This window comes from Salmo salar, chromosome 16, assembly GCF_965601325.2.
Source record: "Salmo salar chromosome 16, fSalSal1, whole genome shotgun sequence".
In the NCBI taxonomy this organism is placed as follows: domain Eukaryota; kingdom Metazoa; phylum Chordata; class Actinopteri; order Salmoniformes; family Salmonidae; genus Salmo; species Salmo salar.
The window spans coordinates 35653186-35674997 of record NC_138306.1 but is presented as its reverse complement, the minus strand read 5'-3'; the positions used below and the strand labels follow the sequence as shown (position 1 = coordinate 35674997).

The 21812-nt window shown below is 43.4% G+C and overlaps 1 protein-coding gene across 1 annotated transcript in view; it reads left to right on the top strand.

The window, feature by feature from the left end:
* Positions 1-1751: 1751 nt before the first annotated feature.
* The window catches only part of LOC106573693 (zinc finger CCCH domain-containing protein 18), a 29899-nt gene continuing 9838 nt past the window's right edge, over positions 1752-21812 (top strand). Inside the window, exons 1-9 of the mRNA XM_082962692.1 lie at positions 1752-1938; positions 2829-3754; positions 5615-5699; positions 6192-6343; positions 6466-6561; positions 6820-6977; positions 7093-7122; positions 7377-7494; positions 7703-7992. Coding sequence (XP_082818818.1) covers positions 2843-3754; positions 5615-5699; positions 6192-6343; positions 6466-6561; positions 6820-6977; positions 7093-7122; positions 7377-7494; positions 7703-7992 — 1841 coding nt within the window. The 5' untranslated portion in view covers positions 1752-1938; positions 2829-2842. The remainder of the gene's footprint in view (positions 1939-2828; positions 3755-5614; positions 5700-6191; positions 6344-6465; positions 6562-6819; positions 6978-7092; positions 7123-7376; positions 7495-7702; positions 7993-21812) is intronic.

Sequence of the window (21812 nt, the reverse complement as noted above, 5' to 3'; positions counted from 1 at the left end):
TTAAAAATAGAAGTAAGCTTATTGGCTGGCCACAGATACTTTGCTGTAACTATTACATTTAATGTTTTTAATTTCATTGTTTCATTTTTGCCTACTGATCTAACAACACATATCTTTACTGTGTTCTCTGTAGTTTGAACTCTCTGCTGTCATTGGTTGCTCTGATCATCACACACAATCCAGAATGTCATTATTACACTGGGCTCTGGATTTATATTGTCTTGTGTCGTGATGGATGCCAAACTTTCATTCTGATTCTGTTGGAAATTATATGGTGGTAACTGAAGTCATGTGATGTTAATTAAGCTGTTGGAGATTGTGCATGTCTCCCTATAGCAGCATGGTCATAAATGGAAGAAACATTTTGGAGCTTGTTTGTCAATCTGTCAATCTGTCAGTGTTTTTGTGCCTGCATGTGACAGCAGCATGTGAAGCCATCAAGTCCAGTAAGAGTTGTTCAAAATATGTGGCTCATAGAGGCTCATCACAATCTTTCGGCATCATGGACTATTGACACTTAAAATGTACAAGTAAATGAACAAAAATGATCTTGTCATATGGATCAGCATAATTATTGAAAACAATGACATTAACTAATCATCAAACTCATTAATCAATATTCAAACTTATAAATTAATATTCAAATTAATTAATCACTGAGGACCTGATAACCCTATATGAGATATATATCATAAAAAAATAATCGACAGCTACAATTTCCCCACTACAGGTCATTTTCAAATTCATAGCCTACCTATCATGTTGTCTCCAAAAACCCACAATAATACTTCACAGAACCCTGCTGTAGAGGCAGGGTCCAGAAATGATTAAGAATGAATTGTGAATTTTGCAGGAAAATTTCAGTGAAGTATTAGGCAAACAATGTGACAATTAATTATGCCTTTAATAACTTTGATCCCTTGCACCTCTCCTGCACTAGTCAATCTCAACATTTGCGCACCTACCTTATATTCATTCTTGCGCATAGACACACTTCCCAATTTCTCGTTTCTTCAAATTATTTTCAGCTCTGTTATTCACCTTGAACACTGTGCAGTTAAGACTCGTTTCTGTTGTCTAAGAGAATTTACAGTCTTGCAGACCAGCAATGCGCTGACATAGACTATGATGCGCCTTCACAGCCTCTCCAACGCAGTCCATGCGCTTTCGTCATAGCTCATGTCTCCCACCTCGCGTTGAACCACTGCCACAGCGATGTTTTGTTTATCATTAACCCATGGAATCCTAAACTATGCCGTTCTGCATGCAAGAATACAGAATTATATAGATAATTCAGCCAGTCATCAAGGCTACATTTATTTATGTCTGGAGCCTTTCTTACATGGAAGGTTATATTTTTCTGATAGTAATCACTAGTCTACAATTTACATTATGCCCTGAATTACAACAGTAGGTCTAGGCCTATATCAAAATTACCATAAAAACATTTTACTAGTCCAGGACTAAGTAGGTAATTGTATTGTGTTACCCCCCACCCTCAGAAATCCCCACCTGCACTTCACCTTCACAAGTCCATCACCACCATGTGCCTCCCGCCAGCACCATCCCACTCCTGACACCAATGTAGGCTAACCCTAATTAGGCTAATATTAAAATAGGATATAGAAAATAGGTAAAAAAATATATATACAATGACACCATAAACAGTGACAGAGTTGTATTTTAAGTTATTGAAGTCATGCTTCCTATTGAGCGCACGGTGGCGCCAAAGCCAAATCGCTAAACTGACAGTGTCGTATTTTGATGACGTCACGGTAATGGCCGCTCTCAATGTATCGTGTAGGTTTTTTTTGTTTTCTCATGCATAGCAGATAAATAACCATACAATTATTTATTGTAGAGCGTCAGACATAAAGAAAGAGACTGGGTTGTTCTTAACGCCGCAAACCTGTCTTCAAAGAGGTTCAGGTTGGAAAGGTGACTGAAAATATTTGAAGTGTAGCTACTGGTGTTTTTAGAGGGAGGGCTGCATTGTTAATTGAACAGACAAGACACGCATGCTTCGATAGCAGACCAGAAAGCGGTATTTCGCTTGTGTAAAGTTGCTTTTCAGTTGTATTGGTTGATTGCACCTTTGGTTAAGCGCATTGTGGCTTCTTTTAAAGACAAATCAGACGTTGACGTTGGTCTCTTGTCTGCTAGAGCCCTGGCAGTTTTCGGGCCTGCTTCACCCGGTAGTTAGCTAGTATTGTAGCTAAGCGCTAACTATCAAGCTAACGATACGTCTCGTCCTACAGCGCCCAAGTTGCCTCTTGATTTGCTTATCTACTAGATGGCTAGCTACCTATGACATTGTTCTACTGTAAACACAGAGTACCCGAGTTTTAATCTGATGTATTATTAAAGGAAGCGATGATCACCTGCTGGCTGAAACAGATAGCTACTATCATTCGCTAGCCAGCTAGCTAATGTGTAATAATCTCTGACCGACTGTTATTGACCTGCGTGAAGTTGACTCTTTTTAAGAGGAGGCGGATGCCTTCTCGCTACATGCATGTATCTGATTACGAAATGTATGTAGTAGCTATAATGTTGATCAGATGGCTAGCGCTCTTTGACATATTGTATCGAGAAATAGATAGCTGGCAGTAGTCAAATGACTCCCATAATGATATTTAGTCACTAGCTGGTTAGTAAATCCTCCTACCAAATTCTTGTAACTAGTTACTCCAAAAAGTAGATGGTGTGTTTATGGTATGTACCAAAATGTGTATTTTGCCCATAGACGTTGTTTTTGTGTATTAAAGAAATGTATTCTCATTTTAATAAGACACTTTTATATAATCAAAGATGTTACTCTGTTTTAGTGGATCATTCTCCAATGGACACCCCTGAGAGCCCCACCCAGTCCCCTGAAAGCCCCAACCAGTCGCCCCAGTCCCCAGAGGAAGAGGAGAAGGGCATTTCTGACAGCGAGTTCCTGGCATCCCCCGAGGAGGAGGACAGGCTGCTCTCCGACAGCGAGCTCCTGAATGATGAAGACAATGACGAGTTAGATGAAGAGGGTGGTGGAGGTGGGGACTCTGAGCTGGATAATGATGAAGATGAGGGGGTAGTTCAGGAGCGTATCTCTGACCCAGAGGATGATGAAGTGGGAGACGGTAGAAGGGATAGCCATACTGGTTTAGAACAGGAGCAGGAGGATTCAGTGGGGATGGTGATGATGGGACAGGTGAGCCAATCAGCTGATGAGGATGAAGAGGAGGACCAGGTCAGCCAAACTCCTAAGTCCCCTGATTCTGAGCCAGAGCAGGAGAGGTCATCCCCCTTGGCTGAGCAGGAGATGTCCAGATATGAGAAGGAAGAAGAGCGGGGTGAAGGAGGGGAACCATCAGCCAAGCTTGCAGCAGAGACAGCAGAGGTAGATGATGAAGATGAGGAGGAAGAGAGGCGGAGGAGGAGAGTGGTGGTGGTGAATGAGATGGAGTCATCTGTGTCTAGAGAGCTTGATGAACATGAGCTGGACTATGATGAGGAGGTTCCTGAGGAGCCCAATGTTCTAGCGCCTGACGAGGATGAGGAGGTGGAGAAAGGACCTGGAGATGGGGAGGAAGAGAAAGAGGACAAGAGCATCAAAAAGAAAGCGAAAATACCAATCCTTCCTCCATCCCCGAAAGACGGTCCACCTAAGAAGCCTGAAGAGTCCAGGGCTCAGGAGAGAGGAAGGAGAGATTCCTTTCGTGACAAAAAGAAGGATGAGGATGATGGCGAGATTGACGAAGGAGAGATAGATGTAAGTAATGTAAATGGGGTTTACAGTGCCTTCAGAAAGTATTCTTACCCCTTGACAAATTCCGCATTGTGTTGCAGCCTGAATTCAAAATGGATTCGATTCATAATTTTTCTCACCCTTCTACACACAATACCCCAGGATGACAAAATGAAAACATGTTTTTAGACATTTTTATAGAAAATGTATAAAAAATTAAATGCAGAAATATCTAATTTACATAAGAATTGACACTCCTGAGTCAATACTTTGTAGAAGCACCTTTGACAGTGATTACAGCTGTGACTATTTCTGGATAAGTCTCTAAGAGCTTTGCACACCTGGATTGTACAATATTTGCACATTATTATTTTAGAAAATTCTTCAAGCTCTGTCAAATTGGTTGGTGATCATTGCTAGACAACTATTTCCAAGTCTTGCCATAGATTTTCAAGCAGATTTAAGTCAAAACTGTAACTAGGCCACTCAGGAACATTCAATGTCGTCTTGGTAAGCAACTCCAGTGTATAGTTGGCCTTGTGTTTTAGGTTATTGTCCAGCTGAAAGGTGAATTAATCTCCCAGTGTCTGGTGGAAAGCAGACTGAACCAGGTTTTCCGCTAAGATTTTGCCTGTGCTTAGCTCTATACCGTTTATTTTTATCCTGAAAAACGTACTGGTCCTTGCCAATGACAAGCATACCCATACCATGATGCAGCCACCACCATGCTGGAAAATATGTGGTACGTAGAGTGGTACGTAGTGATGTGTTGGGTAGGATTTGCCCCAAACATTGTGCTTTGTGTTCAGGACATAAAATACCTTTGCCACATTTTTTTCTGTTTTTCTTAGTGCCTTGTTGCAAACAGGATGCATGTTTTGAAATATTTGTATTCTGTACAGGCTTCTTCTTTTCACTCTGTGCTTTTAGGTTAGTATTGTGGAGTAACTACAATGTTGTTGGTCCATCTGAAGTTTTCTCCTATCACAGCCATTAAACTCTGTGACTGTTTTAAATTCACCTTTGGCCTCATGGTGAAATCCCTGAGCGGTTTCCTTCCTCTCCGGCAACTGAGTTAGGAAGGACGCCTGTATCTCTGGGTGTATTGATACACCATCCAAAGTATAATTAATAACTTCACCATCCTCAAAGGAATATTCAATGTCGTCTTTTTTATTTATACTATTGTACCAATAGGTGCCCTTCTTTGCGAGGTATTGGAAAACCTCCCATGTCTTTGTGGTTGCTCAATTGAGGGACCTTACCGATAAGTGTGTGTGTGAGGTACAGAGATGGGGTAGTCATTCAAAAATAATTTTAAACAATATTATTGCACACAAAGTCCATGCAACTTATGTGACTTGTTAAGCATATTTTTACTCCTGAACTTATTTAGGCTTGCCATACTTATTGACTCAAGACGTTTCTGCTTTTAATTTGTAATTCATTTTTAAATATTTCTAAAAACATAATTCTACTTTGACGTTATGGGGTATTGTGTGTAGGCCAGTGACACAAAATCTCAATTTAATAAATGTTAAATTCTCTAACACAACAAAATGTGGAAAAAGTAAAGGGGTGTGAATACTTTCTGAAGGCACTGTATATGCTGTCTCGGTCTTCAATCTGTATTGTTGTCATTTTCATTGAGAGAGTGATTTGTTTGAGTATACAGGGCTTCTCACACTCTAACATGAGGGAGGGAATCAAAACAGTAGATCAGATCAAGTACAGGACTGCAAAGTCAGAACCAATGTAACAATACAAAAAACTTGCCATGCAATACAATTTATACCCTGTTCCAGTGTCATAATAAGGTTACAGCAGTTATACACATGGGTAAGTAGATTGATATTTAGCCTGGGTTCTGTTTCCTTTGTGCAGGATGATGACCTAGAGGAGGGAGAGGTGAAGGACCCCATGGACAGGAAGATCAGACCCAGGCCCATCTGCCGCTTCTTTTTGAAAGGTACCTCGACATGCTCTCCTGTGCACCACACGCGTGTACAGCACCCGTCTTAATTATGACGAAACTACACTGCAAACATTGCGTGTGCAACTAGAGCATTCGATTCTACACCAAAGACGTGTCATGATGAAGATAGTGTAAGCCACTTTATCATTAACACAAACCTTGCATTCTGTTGCTTCTCTGATGTGCTGCTTCTCTAGCCTGTGAAGCATGTCTCTTGTTGTTGAAACGTGTTCAGTGAGGCAGTGATATTGAATACACTGGTTTCAGACAGCAGGGGGAAGCATTGTACTTCATATCTTACATAAAGATAATGTGGTAATGGAATAGTATTAGGAGCTAAACCACATACACCGATGATTGATGTCAATTTTACATCCAACCACAATTTTCTTCAAAGTATTTGTATTCAATGAACATATGCTTTTTCCAATTCCCATTTATCCGTTATCACAAAATGATACCAACTGTTCTGTTTTTCTTTCCCAGGTAACTGCACCTGGGGTATGAATTGTAGGTTCATCCATCCAGGGGTCAATGACAAGGGCAACTACTCTCTCATCTCCAAGCCAGACCCCTTCTCTCCCAACGGGGCACCACCTGGAGCACCTCACCCTCTCATGCCAGGCAATAACCCCTGGGTATGCACCACCTCTGACCTCTCACTGCCGCTGCATGGCTGTATGATTTGAAGTGTGTGTGTAGGCTACGTGTGTAAATGTGTTGTATTTATGTCTGTTACTGTCTTTTACCGCTGTCTCAGGGTGGACCTGTTGTTGAGGAACTCCCTCCACCCCCTCCTCCAGTGGAGCCTCCTGTGGAGAGTGCCTGGGAGAGGGGTCTGAGACACGCCAAAGAGGTACAACACCCTCTCAGCTCTCACAAGCTAAATCTACTCCCCTTCTGTATAGGTTATGTTTCAGCACCAACTGATTTCGTGTTTGATACTTTTTTTTATGAACATGTTTTCTGAGAGGTTCCCATGCTACATTTGGCTCGTGAAGCCTCTTTATACTAATCAATGAGTGTGTGTGTGTAACCACTTTATGGTGGTTTCAGTCAGTAGACTATGATTCAGTAGTGACCTTTCCATGTACATGTTGCCCTATTTCTCTAGGTGTTGAAGAAAGCCACCATACGCAAAGAGCAGGAGCCGGACTTTGAGGAGAAACGCTTTAACGTGACCATTGGAGAGGATGAGAGAGACTTTGACAAAGAGAACGACTTCTTCAGGGAACGCAGCTACCGCATAACCAGAGAAATCAGAGACCCAGGGTAAGCTCAACAGCTCTGGTCAAAAGAGAGACCTAAAGTGAGTGCAAAATATCTTGCCTGTGGATGTTTTTAGACTACGTCTCATATTTAATACATTTATTGCCTTTCCCCTTAGTGACGTGGAGTTCAGAGACCCAGTCTATCCGTAAGTACAATGGAGGGGAAGTAGCAGCATCCTCTTTTCACGCAGCTCTTATCTTTACTTTCTCTTTCCAAACAACTCCTGCCATCAGCCGCACATGGCCCTGAATTAATTGTCTTTGATACAAATATATGATACAGAGACTCATAAAGATACTCATAGAGCATGTAGCTGCACAACCATATGAAACAAAGATCTTATTTCCTATTCACCTATATACTTTGATTTCCCCTCACATGTTTGGGATCTCTTTTCAGTAACGACCCTTATGCTGATCCCTACTATGACTACGAGATGGAGGCCTTTTGGAGAGGGGGACAGTATGAGAACTTCAGAGTGCAGTACACAGAGACCCCTCTGCCCTACCACTACAGTGTGAGTACACTCAGAGATGTCCACCCCTTAAGGACTACACGCCTTACAAACACTAATACGCAGAGATATTAACTTTATTAATACAAAGACATATTAACTTTATTACGGGTAGGCTTATTGATTAAAGATGATCTTGAAGGAACCATTAAAGCAGCCTTGCTGTAGGACCATGACCGAGTGTTCACAAATCCACCTGTGTGAATGTCAGGAGCGTGAACGAGAGCGGGATCCGCGTGAGCGCCATCGCGACCGCGAGCGAGAGCGGGACCACCGCGAGCGAGAACGCCGGCAGAGAGAACGCGAGAGGGAAAGAGAGAGGGAGCGAGAGAAGGAGAGGATGCGCCGAAAGGAGGAGTGGGAGAGGGATCGCATGAAGCGTGATGAGAAGGAGAGGCCTGTCAGGGAGCGGCCACCACGGGAACCTCAGGAGAAGGAGGGGGAGGACAAGCACCCTAAAGGTTCCCCCAGGTCCCCCACTGACACCAACATGCTACCCAAGTGAGTAGCATATGCTCTACTATTATGTCCTCTGGACAAAGCAGTTAACACACCTCAGTGAGAGACCCTCACTTGATTAGGGTTAGATATAGTACACACCTCTTATGGAAGTTTGGGGTTTTCTCTCAGACTGTGTCATGGCTGTAAACACGACACCTGTTGTGGCTGGTCATAAACACCTGCCCTGCCGCAGCAAAGCTCAGTGAACATTTACAGTTCAGTTGACCAGGGTCTGGTCATAGAGTTCTCATCTTTTGACATCCAATGTAGATTTTGTATCTGACTGGGATATTAACATTGCAGATCACTGACTCCTGGTCAGTTTGAAGGCACATTGAAACTCAATCACCCACAAAGACCCCATTTTATATTTCTTTTCGAATCATAGGCTCTTCTTAGCCAGTGGCCTAGCTAAAATGCACTGTGGTGTATGAGCATAGCTCTTTATAGAATAGAGGAAAAAAAGAGGCTTCCAGTAAGACACCAGCAGCAGCTTAGGGGGAAGAGTTTTAGATGAGCCACATTTATTCAGGGATATACATTCCTCAGATACGAGCCTGCAATGTGTGAATGACACATACAAGTGAATTAAAATCATACTTATGTTTAATACTTTAATTATTCCTTATACATGCTACATAAACTATAATCCCTAATGGTTACGTTTCAGGGTAGAATTATTTAATCATTATCTTTAAACATATAAATTATTTTATCACTTATAGAGTTGGTTTAGTACGGTCTTAGTGCCAGCATCGTTCTGTGGTGGTAAATAGATGGCTACGAATAAATATAGCTGAGAACTCTCTTGGTAGATAGTGTGGTCCACAGCTTATCATAAGGTACTCTACCTCAAGCGAGCAATACCTCTAGGCTTCTTTAATATTAGACATACAGTAGCCTATACAGTGTCAGTAAGACACCAGTCCCTTCACTGATTGAGCTGAGGTTAAAGGCTGCGATGTCTCAACATACCTCCGTAGAGGTATTGTTTTGGGGATTTTTTTTCTCCGATCTTAACTTGTCTTGGACAGCTAAATTAGGGCCAGGTCGTGTAGTGTACGCCCGGCTTAAGTTTTGTACACTGAGCAGTGACTAATATCAGGTTGCATGCACTGAGATGCCCACATATTATACTCGTGTTTGTGTAATAGTCTCAAGTGCAATACTTCCTCCTCAAGTATATCCTTCCTTCAGTTGGCTCAGCTTGGAAGTTTAGCTGAGCTATGCACCCCCACCCACCTTCACCTATGGCCACTGATGTTTGGGAAAGTTTCCCATGATGTAACCTTGCTGTTCCGTCTGTTGGGGAGCTAAGTTAACAGATCTGTCAGCACCTAAAGATAACAGGGAGCTGGAAGGCAGCTATTGGTCATACTCCACACTACTTCCATATCATTGGTGAGGCACATGCCTAGAAAATATATACATGTATGACTGCAAGACGCTGGAATGTATTTGGTTTCTGTTTCTACCTGATAGGAATCCTCCAAATTATGTCACAGGTAGGGCTGACCCCATTTAGTTTATTGTTGATTGTTTGGTCGATTGGCTGTCGGTCGACTGAGATTTTATTTAGTCGGAGTGGCATATATATATATATATATATATATAAATAAATAAATATGGCACATGAGACACCTGTCTGATTCACCCCTGTCTGAGTGGAATAATCCATTGCAGAGGCCGTGGGGGTGGCACACCAGTATCACCAGTAGTACATTTACCATAATTTTTAATCTACAATGTTTGTTTGGTTATGGTAATTTCTGTTAATGCATTGAATATATTATTATTACAATTATTATTATTACAGTCTTACCTTTGTCATTGTAGGAGTGGACACGTTGTTTGCTGAGCACACAACCTAGGCACACTTGTGAGGAAAACGTTTTGGTTTATTTAATTCCATTTACGACTTGTCATTTTATTGTCTTTTGTTTGGAGCGCTCCTGTCAATCCTGAGTAAGGACGCGCACCTGATTACGCATAAACTAGGCCTAGGCTACCTGGCTGGCATGCAAATGTAGGCTTATTAATGTGCACATTTGGGTATCTGACACGATTTATGATTGTCTTAACTCACCATCACTGTGGAGTTTCTCAAATATTTATTTTCTTCGCCTCAAAATGCAAGTAAACAAAGTCTGTTTTTACATCCATTGAGAATGACAATAGTTCCTCAATGTAGCCTATTTGAAAAAAAGGCCAACCTGATTACTACTTATCTATTGCGCAAATGGCTTACAGCTGTGTCTGTCTGTCTGGATCTCACTGGCTCCGGAAACTCTGAGGGCCCACAATATTTTAGACAATGTTGCAAGTTTTCAAGTGCCTTCAGGCCTGATCCAAGTTAGTAATTGATAGTGTTTCAAGTTACTTGCAGACCGGCCATGCATTGCCAATGTGATTTATAGGATATTTGTTTTTATCAGGATATTTTCTACCTGCGGGCTGCAATGTTTTTATTTGTTGGCTTTATGTAGGCTATTTTTACATATTGGCAATAGAAGTTACTTTAAGATTAGTCTAATTTTCATTTCCAGTTTTTATTAACCACGACATTGATTTTGAGATATGAAGACTTTATTATAAATTACATTTACATTTAAGTCATTTAGCAGACGCTCTTATCCAGAGCGACTTACAAAATGGTGCATTCACCTTATGATATCCAGTGGAACAACCACTTTACAATAGTGCATCTAAATCTTTTAAGGGGGGGGGGGGGGGGTTAGAAGGATTACTTTATCCTATCCTAGGTATTCCTTAAAGAGGTGGGGTTTCAGGTGTCTCCGGAAGGTGGTGATTGACTCCGCTGTCCTGGCGTCGTGAGGGAGCTTGTTCCACCATTGGGGTGCCAGAGCAGCGAACAGTTTTGACTGGGCTGAGCGGGAACTGTGCTTCCTCAGAGGTAGGGGGGCCAGCAGGCCAGTGGTGGATGAACGCAGTGCCCTTGTTTGGGTGTAGGGCCTGATCAGAGCCTGAAGGTATGGAGGTGCCGTTCCCTTCACAGCTCCGTAGGCAATCACCATGGTCTTGTAGCGGATGCGAGCTTCAACTGGAAGCCAGTGGAGAGAGCGGAGGAGCGGGGTGACGTGAGAGAACTTTGGAAGGTTGAACACCAGACGGGCTGCGGCGTTCTGGATGAGTTGTAGGGGTTTAATGGCACAGGCAGGGAGCCCAGCCAACAGCGAGTTGCAGTAATCCAGACGGGAGATGACAAGTGCCTGGATTAGGACCTGCGCCGCTTCCTGTGTGAGGCAGGGTCGTACTCTGCGAATGTTGTAGAGCATGAACCTACAGGATCGGGTCACCGCCTTGATGTTAGTGGAGAACGACAGGGTGTTGTCCAGGATCACGCCAAGGTTCTTAGCACTCTGGGAGGAGGACACAAGGGAGTTGTCAACCGTGATGGCGAGATCATGGAACGGGCAGTCCTTCCCCGGGAGGAAGAGCAGCTCCGTCTTGCCGAGGTTCAGCTTGAGCTGGTGATCCGTCATCCACACTGATATGTCTGACAGACATGCAGAGATGCGATTCACCGCCTGGTTATCAGAAGGGGGAAAGGAGAAGATTAATTGTGTGTCGTCTGCATAGCAATGATAGGAGAGACCATGTGAGGATATGACAGAGCCAAGTGACTTGGTGTATAGCAAGAATAGGAGAGGGCCTAGAACAGAGCCCTGGGGGACACCAGTGGTGAGAGCGCATGGTGCGGAGACAGATTCTCGCCACGCCACCTGGTAGGAGCGACCTGTCAGGTAGGACGCAATCCAAGCGTGGGCCGCGCCGGAGATGCCCAACTCGGAGAGGGTGGAGAGGAGGATCTGATGGTTCACAGTATCAAAGGCAGCAGATAGGTCTAGAAGGATGAGAGCAGAGGAGAGAGAGTTAGCTTTAGCAGTGCGGAGAGCCTCCGTGACACAGAGAAGAGCAGTCTCAGTTGAATGCCCAGTCTTGAAACCTGACTGATTAGGATCAAGAAGGTCATTCTGAGAGAGATAGCAGGAGAGCTGGCCAAGGACGGCACGTTCAAGAGTTTTGGAGAGAAAAGAAAGAAGGGATACTGGTCTGTAGTTGTTGACATCGGAGGGATCGAGTGTAGGTTTTTTCAGAAGGGGTGCAACTCTCGCTCTCTTGAAGACGGAAGGGACGTAGCCAGCGGTCAAGGATGAGTTGATGAGCGAGGTGAGGAAGGGGAGAAGGTCTCCGGAAATGGTCTGGAGAAGAGAGGAGTGATAAATGATAAATGATATTTACCTGTTAGGGCTAGGGGGCAGTATTTACACGGCTGGATAAAAAACGTACCCGATTTAATCTGGTTATTACTACTGCCCAGAAACTAGAATATGCATATAAATATTGGCTTTGGATAGAAAACACCCTAAAGTTTCTAAAACTGTTTGAATGGTGTCTGTGAGTATAACAGAACTCATATGGCAGGCAAAAACCTGAGAAGATTCTGTACAGGAAGTGCCCACTCTGACCATTCCTTGGGCTTCTTGACTCTCTTTATTGAAAATGTAGGATCTTTGCTGTAACGTGACACTTCCTACGGCTCCCATAGGCTCTCAGAACCCGGGAAAAAGCTGAATGATGTCGAGGCAGCCCCTGGCTGAAAAACATTAGCGCCTTTGGTAAGTGGTCTATCAGAGGACAATGAGACTGAGGCGCGTGCACGAGGCGACCCCATGTTTTTATTTTCTCTCTCTTTGTACTAAAACACGGTTTCCCGGTCAGAATATTATCGCTTTTTTCCGAGAAAAATGGCATAAAAATTGATTTTAAACAGCGGTTGACATGCTTCGAAGTACGGTAATGGAATATTTAGAATTTTTTTGTCACGAAACGTGTCGGGCGCGTCACCCTTCTTTACCCTTTCGGATAGTGTCTTGAACGCACAAACAAAACAGAGGATATTTGAACATAACTATGGATTATTTTGAACCAAACCAACATTTGTTATTGAAGTAGAAGTCCTGGGAGTGCATTCTGACGAAGAACAGCAAAGGTAATAACATTTTTCTTATAGTAAATCTGACTTTGGTGAGGGCTAAACTTGGTGGGTGTCTAAATAGCTAGCCCTGTGATGCCGGGCTATCTACTCAGAATATTGCAAAATGTGCTTTCACCGAAAAGCTATTTTAAAATCGGACATATCGAGTGCATAAAGGAGTTCTGTATCTATAATTCTTAAAATAATTGTTGTTTTTTGTGAACGTTTATCGTGAATAATTTAGTAAATTCACAGGAAGTTTGCGGGGGGGTATGCTAGTTCTGAACGTCACATGCTAATGTAAAAAGCTGGTTTTTGATATAAATATGAACTTGATTGAACAAAACATGCATGTATTGTATAACATAATGTCCTAGGATTGTCATCTGATGAAGATCATCAAAGGTTAGTGCTGCATTTAGCTGTGGTTTGTGTTTATGTGACATTATATGCTAGCTTGAAAAATGGGTGTCTGATTATTTCTGGCTCGGTACTCTGCTGACATAATCTAATGTTTTGCTTTCGTTGTAAAGCCTTTTTGAAATCGGACAGTGTGGTTAGATTAACGAGAGTCTTGTCTTTAAAATGGTGTAAAATAGTCATATGTTTGAGAAATTGAAGTAATAGCATTTCTAAGGTATTTGAATATCGCGCCACGGGATTACACTGGCTGTTGCGTAGGTGGGACGATTTCGTCCCACCTAGCCCAGAGAGGTTAAACTGTTCCACAAAAATGTGCGTATGAAAATCATAACTGGAACGCGTAGAAATGGTACAATAACTTGGCACTCCAAATGGAAAAGGTTGCCGACCGCTGGTGTAGCCGATTACTGGCAACTTCAGGATCATAATGGCAGAATCTTTAAATGCCAGCAGCACCGGGAGGAGGAGGGTCTGGTTGGGAACAGGTTTTGTTTTCTTCTGGTTAGGCTATATTGATCTCTGGCTCCTTTAGTCATTTTTGTGTCTTGATTTTTAATTGCTGTGCTTAAAGCATCAGACAAGCTCAGAATCCTACATATAGTTGACATAGGGTGTGTCTATATATGGGAAAATACATGTTTTAAAATGTTGACAAATCAATTGGTCGAAAGAACCGACGACTCTGTCAACCAAGATGTTTTTGTCAGGGACAGCCCTAGTCACAAGCAAGATGGTTCCCTGATCGTCATTCCAAACTGCGTTGTTTAAATCTTTCCACCCACTATCTAGAACTCTGACTAACTTTTCCTTTCTGCGATTCATTTCATCTATTGTTTATAATTTGCTCACGTTTGTGACCACCAATTGAAATCATAGTTGTTTTAAGCTGGCTCAACTCGCGTTTGTGTTTTGCTGTCATATTCGTGATGTAAATTCTTAGGCAGGGCAACCTGTTGGTTAAAAGGGGTTTGGCATTTGTTTTCCTGTTTACAAGTTTTGCGACTTTGGCCTGTTAAGTCATAAAGATTGGAAGATTGAAAAGTAGCTGCGGTCATCTTGACCCAAACTGCTACAGACCTATATCTATCCTACCCTGCCTTTCTAAAGTCTTCGAAAGCCAAGTCAACAAACAGATTACCAACCATTTCGAATCCCACCGCACTTTCTCCGCTATGCAATCTGGTTTCAGAGCTGGTCATGGGTTCACCTCAGCCACGCTCAAGGTCCTAAACAATATCTTAACCGCCATCGATAAGAAACAATACTGTGCTGCCGTATTCATTGACCTGGCCAAAGCTTTCGACTCTGTCAATCACCACATCCTCATCGGCAGACTCAATAGCCTTGGTTTCTCAAATGATTGCCTCGCCTGGTTCACCAACTACTTCTCAGATAGAGTTCAGTGTGTCAAATCGGAGGCCCTGTTGTCTGGGCCTCTGGCAGCCTCTATGGGGGTGCCACAGGGTTAGATTCTTGGGCCGACTCTTTTCACTGTATATATCAATGATGTCGCTCTTGCTGCTGGTGAGTCTCTGCTCCACCTCTACGCAGACGACACCATTCTGTATACTTCTGGCCCTTCTTTGGACACTATGTTAACTACCCTCCAGACGAGCTTCAATGCCATACAACACTCCTTCCGTGGCCTCCAACTGCTTTTAAATACAAGTAAAACTAAATGCATGCTCTTCAACCAATCGCTGTCTGCACCTGCCCGCCCGTCCAGCAACACTACTCTGGACGGTTCTGGCTTAGAATATGTGGACAACTACAATACCTAGGTGTCTGGTTAGACTGTAAACTCTCCTTCCAGACTCACATCAAACATCTCCAATCAAAGTTAAATCTAGAATTGGCTTCCTATTTCGCAACAAAGCATCTTTCACTCATGCTACCAAACATACCCTCGTAAAAATGACCATCCTACCGATCCTCGACTTCGGCGATGTCATTTACAAAATAGCCTCCAATACCTTACTCAATAAATTGGATGCAGTCTATCACAGTGCCATCCGTTTTGTCACCAAAGCCCCATATACTATCCACCACTGCGACCTGTACGCTCTTGTTGGCTGGCCCTCGCTTCATACTCGTCGCCAAACCCACTGGCTCCAGGTCATCTACAAGGCCCTGCTAGGTAAAGTTCCCCCTTATCTCAGCTCGCTGGTCACCATAGTAGCACCCACCTGTAGCACGCAATCCAGCAGGTATATCTCTCTGGTCACCCCCAAAGCCAATTCCTCCTTCGGCCGCCTCTCCTTCCAGTTCTCTGCTGCCAATGACTGTAACGAACTACAAAAATCTCTCAAACTGGAAACACTTATCTCCCTCACTAGCTTTAAGCACCAGCTGTCAGAGCAGCTCACAGATTACTGCACCTGTACATAGCCCATCTATAATTTAGCACAAACAACTACCACTTCCCCTACTGTATTTTATTTATTTTGCTCCTTTACACCCCATTATTTCTACCATTCCAGTGTTTTACTTGCTATATTGTATTTACTTCGCCACCATGGCCTTTTTTTGCCTTTACCTCCCTTATCTCACCTCATTTGCTCACTTTGTATATAGACTTATTTTTCTACTATATTATTGACTGTATGTTTGTTTTACTCCATGTGTGACCCTGTGTTGTTGTATGTGTCGAACTGCTTTGCTTTATCTTGGCCAGGTCGCAGTTGTAAATGAGAACTTGTTCTCAACTTGCCGACCTGGTTAAATAAAGGTGAAATACAGAAATAACCCTGATTTGAGTTTCATTGTGGTCTCCTTTGCCAGTTTGTAGCATAGCCTGTAGACAGAGCATTGATTGACTCATTCACTCAGGAAGTAATGTATTTTGTTTCACTGTTTTCTTTCTCGATGACAGGAGTGCCTAGTTTCTGGGTTTGTTTGGAAAGGGTGGTGAGGGAGGAGTTTTGCATACGAAACATGATGCAACTTGCCCATCCCGTCCATGTCAGACATGCAGTATCTGTTATTATTATTAGTATTATTATGAGTGTCTCGTTGAGTGGCCATGTTCCGTGCAGTGTATCATTGAGGGTGGCCATGTTTCCTTGCAGTGTTTCATTGAGGGTCTCATTGTCTGGGACATCTAAATCAGGGCCAAATCGTGTAGTGTACACCCGGCTTAAGTCGTTTACAGTAGTGTCGCTGTCACACACTGTTTTCACTGAGCAGTGACTAATATCAGCTTGCATGCACTGAGACGCCCACAGAGTATTGACGTGCTTGTTTTCCCTCAGTGTTTGTGTCATCGACTCAAGTGTAATACTTCCTCCTTAAGTCCTTTCTTCCATCAGTTGGCTCAGCTTGGAAGTTTAGCTGAGCTGTGCACCCCCCCACCTCACTTATTGCCACTGATGTTTGGGAAAGATTCTCATGATGTAACCTTGCTGTCCCGTCTCACTTGAGGCACTAAGTTAACAGAGCTGGTTTATTATATCATCCACAGCATAATGATTCACTTAAAGATATATTCCATTTCCGGTTTGTTATTGCCAAATCTTACTTCTGAACTAATTTAGGCTTGCCTAAACAAAGGGGTGAATACTTAAGCAACAACTATTTTAGTTATTGAATTTGTGTTGATTTGTAAAAATGTGTACAATTCTTTTCACTTTGACTTTTATGGATTTTTTTTTTTTGTGTGTACAGTACCAGTCAAATGCTTGGACACACCTACTCATTCAAGGGTTTTTCCTTATTTGTGCTATTTTATACATTGTAGAATAATAGTGAAGGTATCAAAACTATGAAATAACACATGGAATCATGTAGTAACCAAAAAAAGTGTTAAAAAAATCTAAATATATTTTAGATTCTTCAAAGTAGCCACCCTTTGCCTTGATGACAGCTTTGCACACTCTTGGCATTCTCTCAACCAGCTTAACCTGGAATGCTTTTCCAACAGTCGTGAAGGAGTTCCAACATATACTGAGCACTTTTTGACTGCTTTTCCTTCCCTCTGCGGTCCAACTCATCCCAAACCATCTCACTTGGGTTGAGGTCAGGTGATTGTGGAGGCCAGGTTATCTGATGCAGCACTCCATCATTCTCCTTCTTGGTCAAATAGCCCTTACACAGCTTGGAGGTGTGTTGGGTCATTGTCCTATTGAAAAACAAATGAGAGTCCCACTAACCGCAAACCAGATGGGATGGCGTATCGCTGCAGAATGCTGTAATAGCCATCCTGGTTAAGTGTGCCTTGAATTCTAAATGACAGCAAAGCACCATCGCAGGTCATTTCATATCCTGATAATGATACATATCCCGATTTAGCACATTTTCTGTAAATTCAATGAATAAATAGTTTATATAAAATGAACACATGTAAAGGCCTATTTCTTGTTACATTTTGAATTATACTCAACAAATAAAAAGGTACTTACGAATATTTTATTATTTATTTTATTTAGAACCTGTGCAAATTTTCAATTTAAGTGTTTAACAAAATATTAAATATGACTGTATAAAATCGAAAAAGGTAAATAGAAAACACAAACTATTGTTGCAAACAAAATAAATATAAGCCTGAAATATATATTTTTTTTTTGGGGGGGGGGGGGGCTTGCCTGTTTTGCATGTTATTTTGGCCTTAATACGTGTCACACATCAATTTACTTTTGGTACCTTGGGTCGAGTGTTAGCACCAACTCACGAAACCTCCGTTTCTCGACCGTGTAAATTGGGGCCATGTCTTTGCAGATGTATTTTGTAACGGCAGCTGTTATCTCTTTCCATCTTCGGGATTCTTTGCCATATGGTGTGCCACGGGCAAAAGCCTCTTGCAACGTCTGAGTCGGGTTTGTTTTGAGCACTCAACTGTACTTTTTTGGGTCTCATCCGTAGACTCTCCCCGTACTGTTTCACATGATTCTTGCGTAGGTGGTAAGAGGTTAGTGGTGTTTGAGCCTGTTGTCGGGACTGGCCTGCGGCATATTTTGCCAGACTTTTCATTCCCAAACCACGTCCATGCAACCGACCTTGCCCCTCTATTAGGTACGAGCTCCGTGTCTCCTTGCCACGTTCACTCTTCCATGTTTGTTTGTGTTGCAAATTTCCTTCTGCACGTCATGGCACGTCCTTTTAGTAGTGGTGTCTATGCAGCAATTCAACCATGAAGGGCTGATTCACGCAGTCTGGTTTTTGCGACTGCAATTAAGGAAACGTTCAAAGTTCTTGAAATGTTCCTGATTGACTGACCTTCATGTTTTAAACTAATGATGGATTGTCATTTCTCTTTGCATATTTGAGCTGTTCTTGCCATAATATGGACTTGGTATTTTACCAAATAGAGCTATCTTCTGTATTCCACCCCTACCTTGTCACAACACAACTGATTGGCTCAAACGCATTAAGAAGGAAAGAAATTACACAAATTAACTTTAACAAGGCACACCTGTTAATTGAAATGCATTCCAGGTGACTACCTCATGAAGCTGGTTGAGAGAATGCCAAGAGTGTGCAAAGCTGTCATCAAGGCAAACGGTGGCTACTTTGAAGAATCTCAAATATAAAATATATATTTTGATTGAGTGTGTAGAGAGACAGTGCAAAATAAAATACAAAGTATTTAAAAAGTAAAAAAAATAAGTAAAAATAAAAAGTATCCAGTCCAATAATCTGTGTCGCTATTTAGCAGTTTTATGGTTTGGGAATAGAAGCTGTTCAGGAGCCTGTTGGTGTCAGAATTGATGGACCGGTAACGCTTGCCGTGCAGAAGCAGAGAGAACAGTCTGTGGCTGGAGTCTTTAACGATTTTTCGGGGCTTCCTTTCACACTGCCTGATATAGAGGTCCTGGATGGCAGGAGGCTCGGGCTGTCCATATCACCGCCATGCAGTACTGTTGCCATAACAAGCGGTGATGCAGACAGTGGTGCTCTCAATGGTGCAGCTGTATAACTTTTTGAGGATTTGCCTTCTTTACTACTGTGCGCGTGTGGACCATTTTAAGTCCTTGACCCGCTCCTCTGCAGCTCTGTGGATGGGGGCGTGTTTGTCCCCCCCATTTCCTGTAGTCCACAATCAGGTCCTTGGTCTTACTGACTTTGAGGGAGAGGTTGTTGTCCCGGAACCACATTGGCAGGTCACTAAACTTCTCCCTGCAGCCTGTCCACCTGTGGTAAATTCAATTGATTGGACATGATTTGGAAAGGCACACACCAGTCTACATAAGGTCTGACAGTTGACAGTGCATGTCAGTGAAAAACCAAGCCATGAGGAGGAAGGAACTGTCCGTAGAGCTCCGAGAGGCACAGATTGTTGAGGCACAGATCTGAGTTGAGGCACAGATCTGGGGAAGGGTACCAACACATGTCTGTGCCATTGAAGGTCCCCAAGAACACAGGGGCCTCCATTACTTTTAAATGGAAGAAGTTTAGAACCACCAAGACTCTTCCTAGAGCTGGCCGCCCGGCCAAATTGAGCAATCTGGGGAGAAGGGCCTTGGTCAGGGAGTTGACCAAGAACCCGATGGTCACTCTGACAGAGCTCCAGTGTTCCTCTGTGGAGATGGGAGAACCTTCCTGAAGGACAACCATCTGTGCAGCACTCCACCAACCAGGCCTTTAGTCATTGGCTTCATCAATATTGCATCGACGACGTTGTCCCCACAGTGACTGTACGTACATATCCCAACCAGAAGCCATGGATTACAGGCAACATCCGCATCGAGCTAAAGGCTAGAGCTGCTGCTTTCAAGGAGCGGGAGACTAATCCGTATGCTTATAAGAAATCCCGCTATGCCCTCAGACGGACCGTCAAACAAGCAAAGCGTCAATTCAGGATTAAGATTGAATCCTACTACACTGGCTCTGACGCTTGTCGAATGTGGCAGGGCTTAAACTATTATGGACTACAAAGGGAAACCCAGACGCGAGCTGCCCAGTGACTCGAGCCTAACAGATGAGCTAAATGCCTTTTATGCTTGCTTTGAGGTAAGCAACACTGAAGCATGCACGAGAGCACCAGCTGTTGTAATTAACTGTGATAACACTCTCGATAGCCGTTGGGAACAAAACCTTTAAACAGGTCTTTATTCACAAAGCCGCTGGACCAGACGGATTACCAGGATGTGTACTCAAGCATGCGCGGACCAACTGTCATGTGTCTTCACGGAAATTTTTAACCTCTCCATGACCGAGTCTGTAATACCTACATGTTTCAAGCAGGCCAACAGTCCCTGTGCCCAAGGAAGCGAAGGTAACCTGTCTAAATGATTACCGCCCGTGGCACTCACGTCGTTAGCCATGAAGTGTTTTGAAAAACTGGTCATGGCTCACATCAACAGCATCCTCCAGGACACCCTAGACCCACTCCAATTCGCATACCGCCCCAACAGATCCACAGATGATGCAATCTCAATCGCACTCCACACTGTCCTTTCCCACCTGGACAAAGGAACACCAATGTGAAATTGTTGTTCATTGACTACAGTTCAGCGTTCAACACCATAGTGCCTACGAAGTTCGTCACCAAGCTAAGGCCTCTGGGACTAAACATCTCCCTCTGCAACTGGATCCTGGACTTCCTGACGGGCCGCCCCAGGTGGTAAGAGTAGGCAACAACACGTCTGCCACGCTGATCCTTAACACTGGGGCCCCTCAGGGGTGTGTACTTAATCCCCTCCTGTACTCCCTGTTCACCCACGACTGCGTGGCCAAACACGACTCCAACACCATCATTAAGTTTGCTGACAACACAACACCTGATCACCGAGAACAATGAGACTGCCTATAGGGAGGAGGTCAGAGAACTGGCAGTGTGGTGCCAGGACAACAACCTCTCCCTCAACGTAAGCAAGACAAAGCAGCTGATCGTGGACTACAGGAAAAGGTGGGCTGAACACGCCCCCATTAACATCGACGGGGCTGTAGTGGAGCGGGTCCAGTTTCAAGTTCCTTGGTGTCCACATCACCAATGAACTATCATGGTCCAAACATACCAAAACAGTCGTGAAGAGGGCACGACAAAACCTTTCCCCCCTCAGGAGACTGAAAATATTTGGCATGGGTCCCCAGATCCTCAAAAGGTTCTATAGCTGCACCATCGAGAGCGTACTGACCGGTTGCATCACCACCTGGTATGGAAACTGCTCGGCATCTGACCGTAAGGCGCTACAGAGGGTAGTGCGTACGGCCCAGTACATCACTGGGGCCAAGCTTCCTGCCATCCAGGACCTATATAATAGGCGGTGTCAGAGGAAAGCCCATAAAATTGTCAGACGCCAGTCACCCAAGCCATAGACTGTTTTCTCTGCTACCGCACGGCAAGCGGTACCGGAGCGCCAAGTCTAGGACCAAAAGGCTCCTCAACAGCTTCTACCGCCAAGCCATAAGACTACTGAACAAATAATAAAATCGCCACCGGACTATTTACGTTGACCACCCT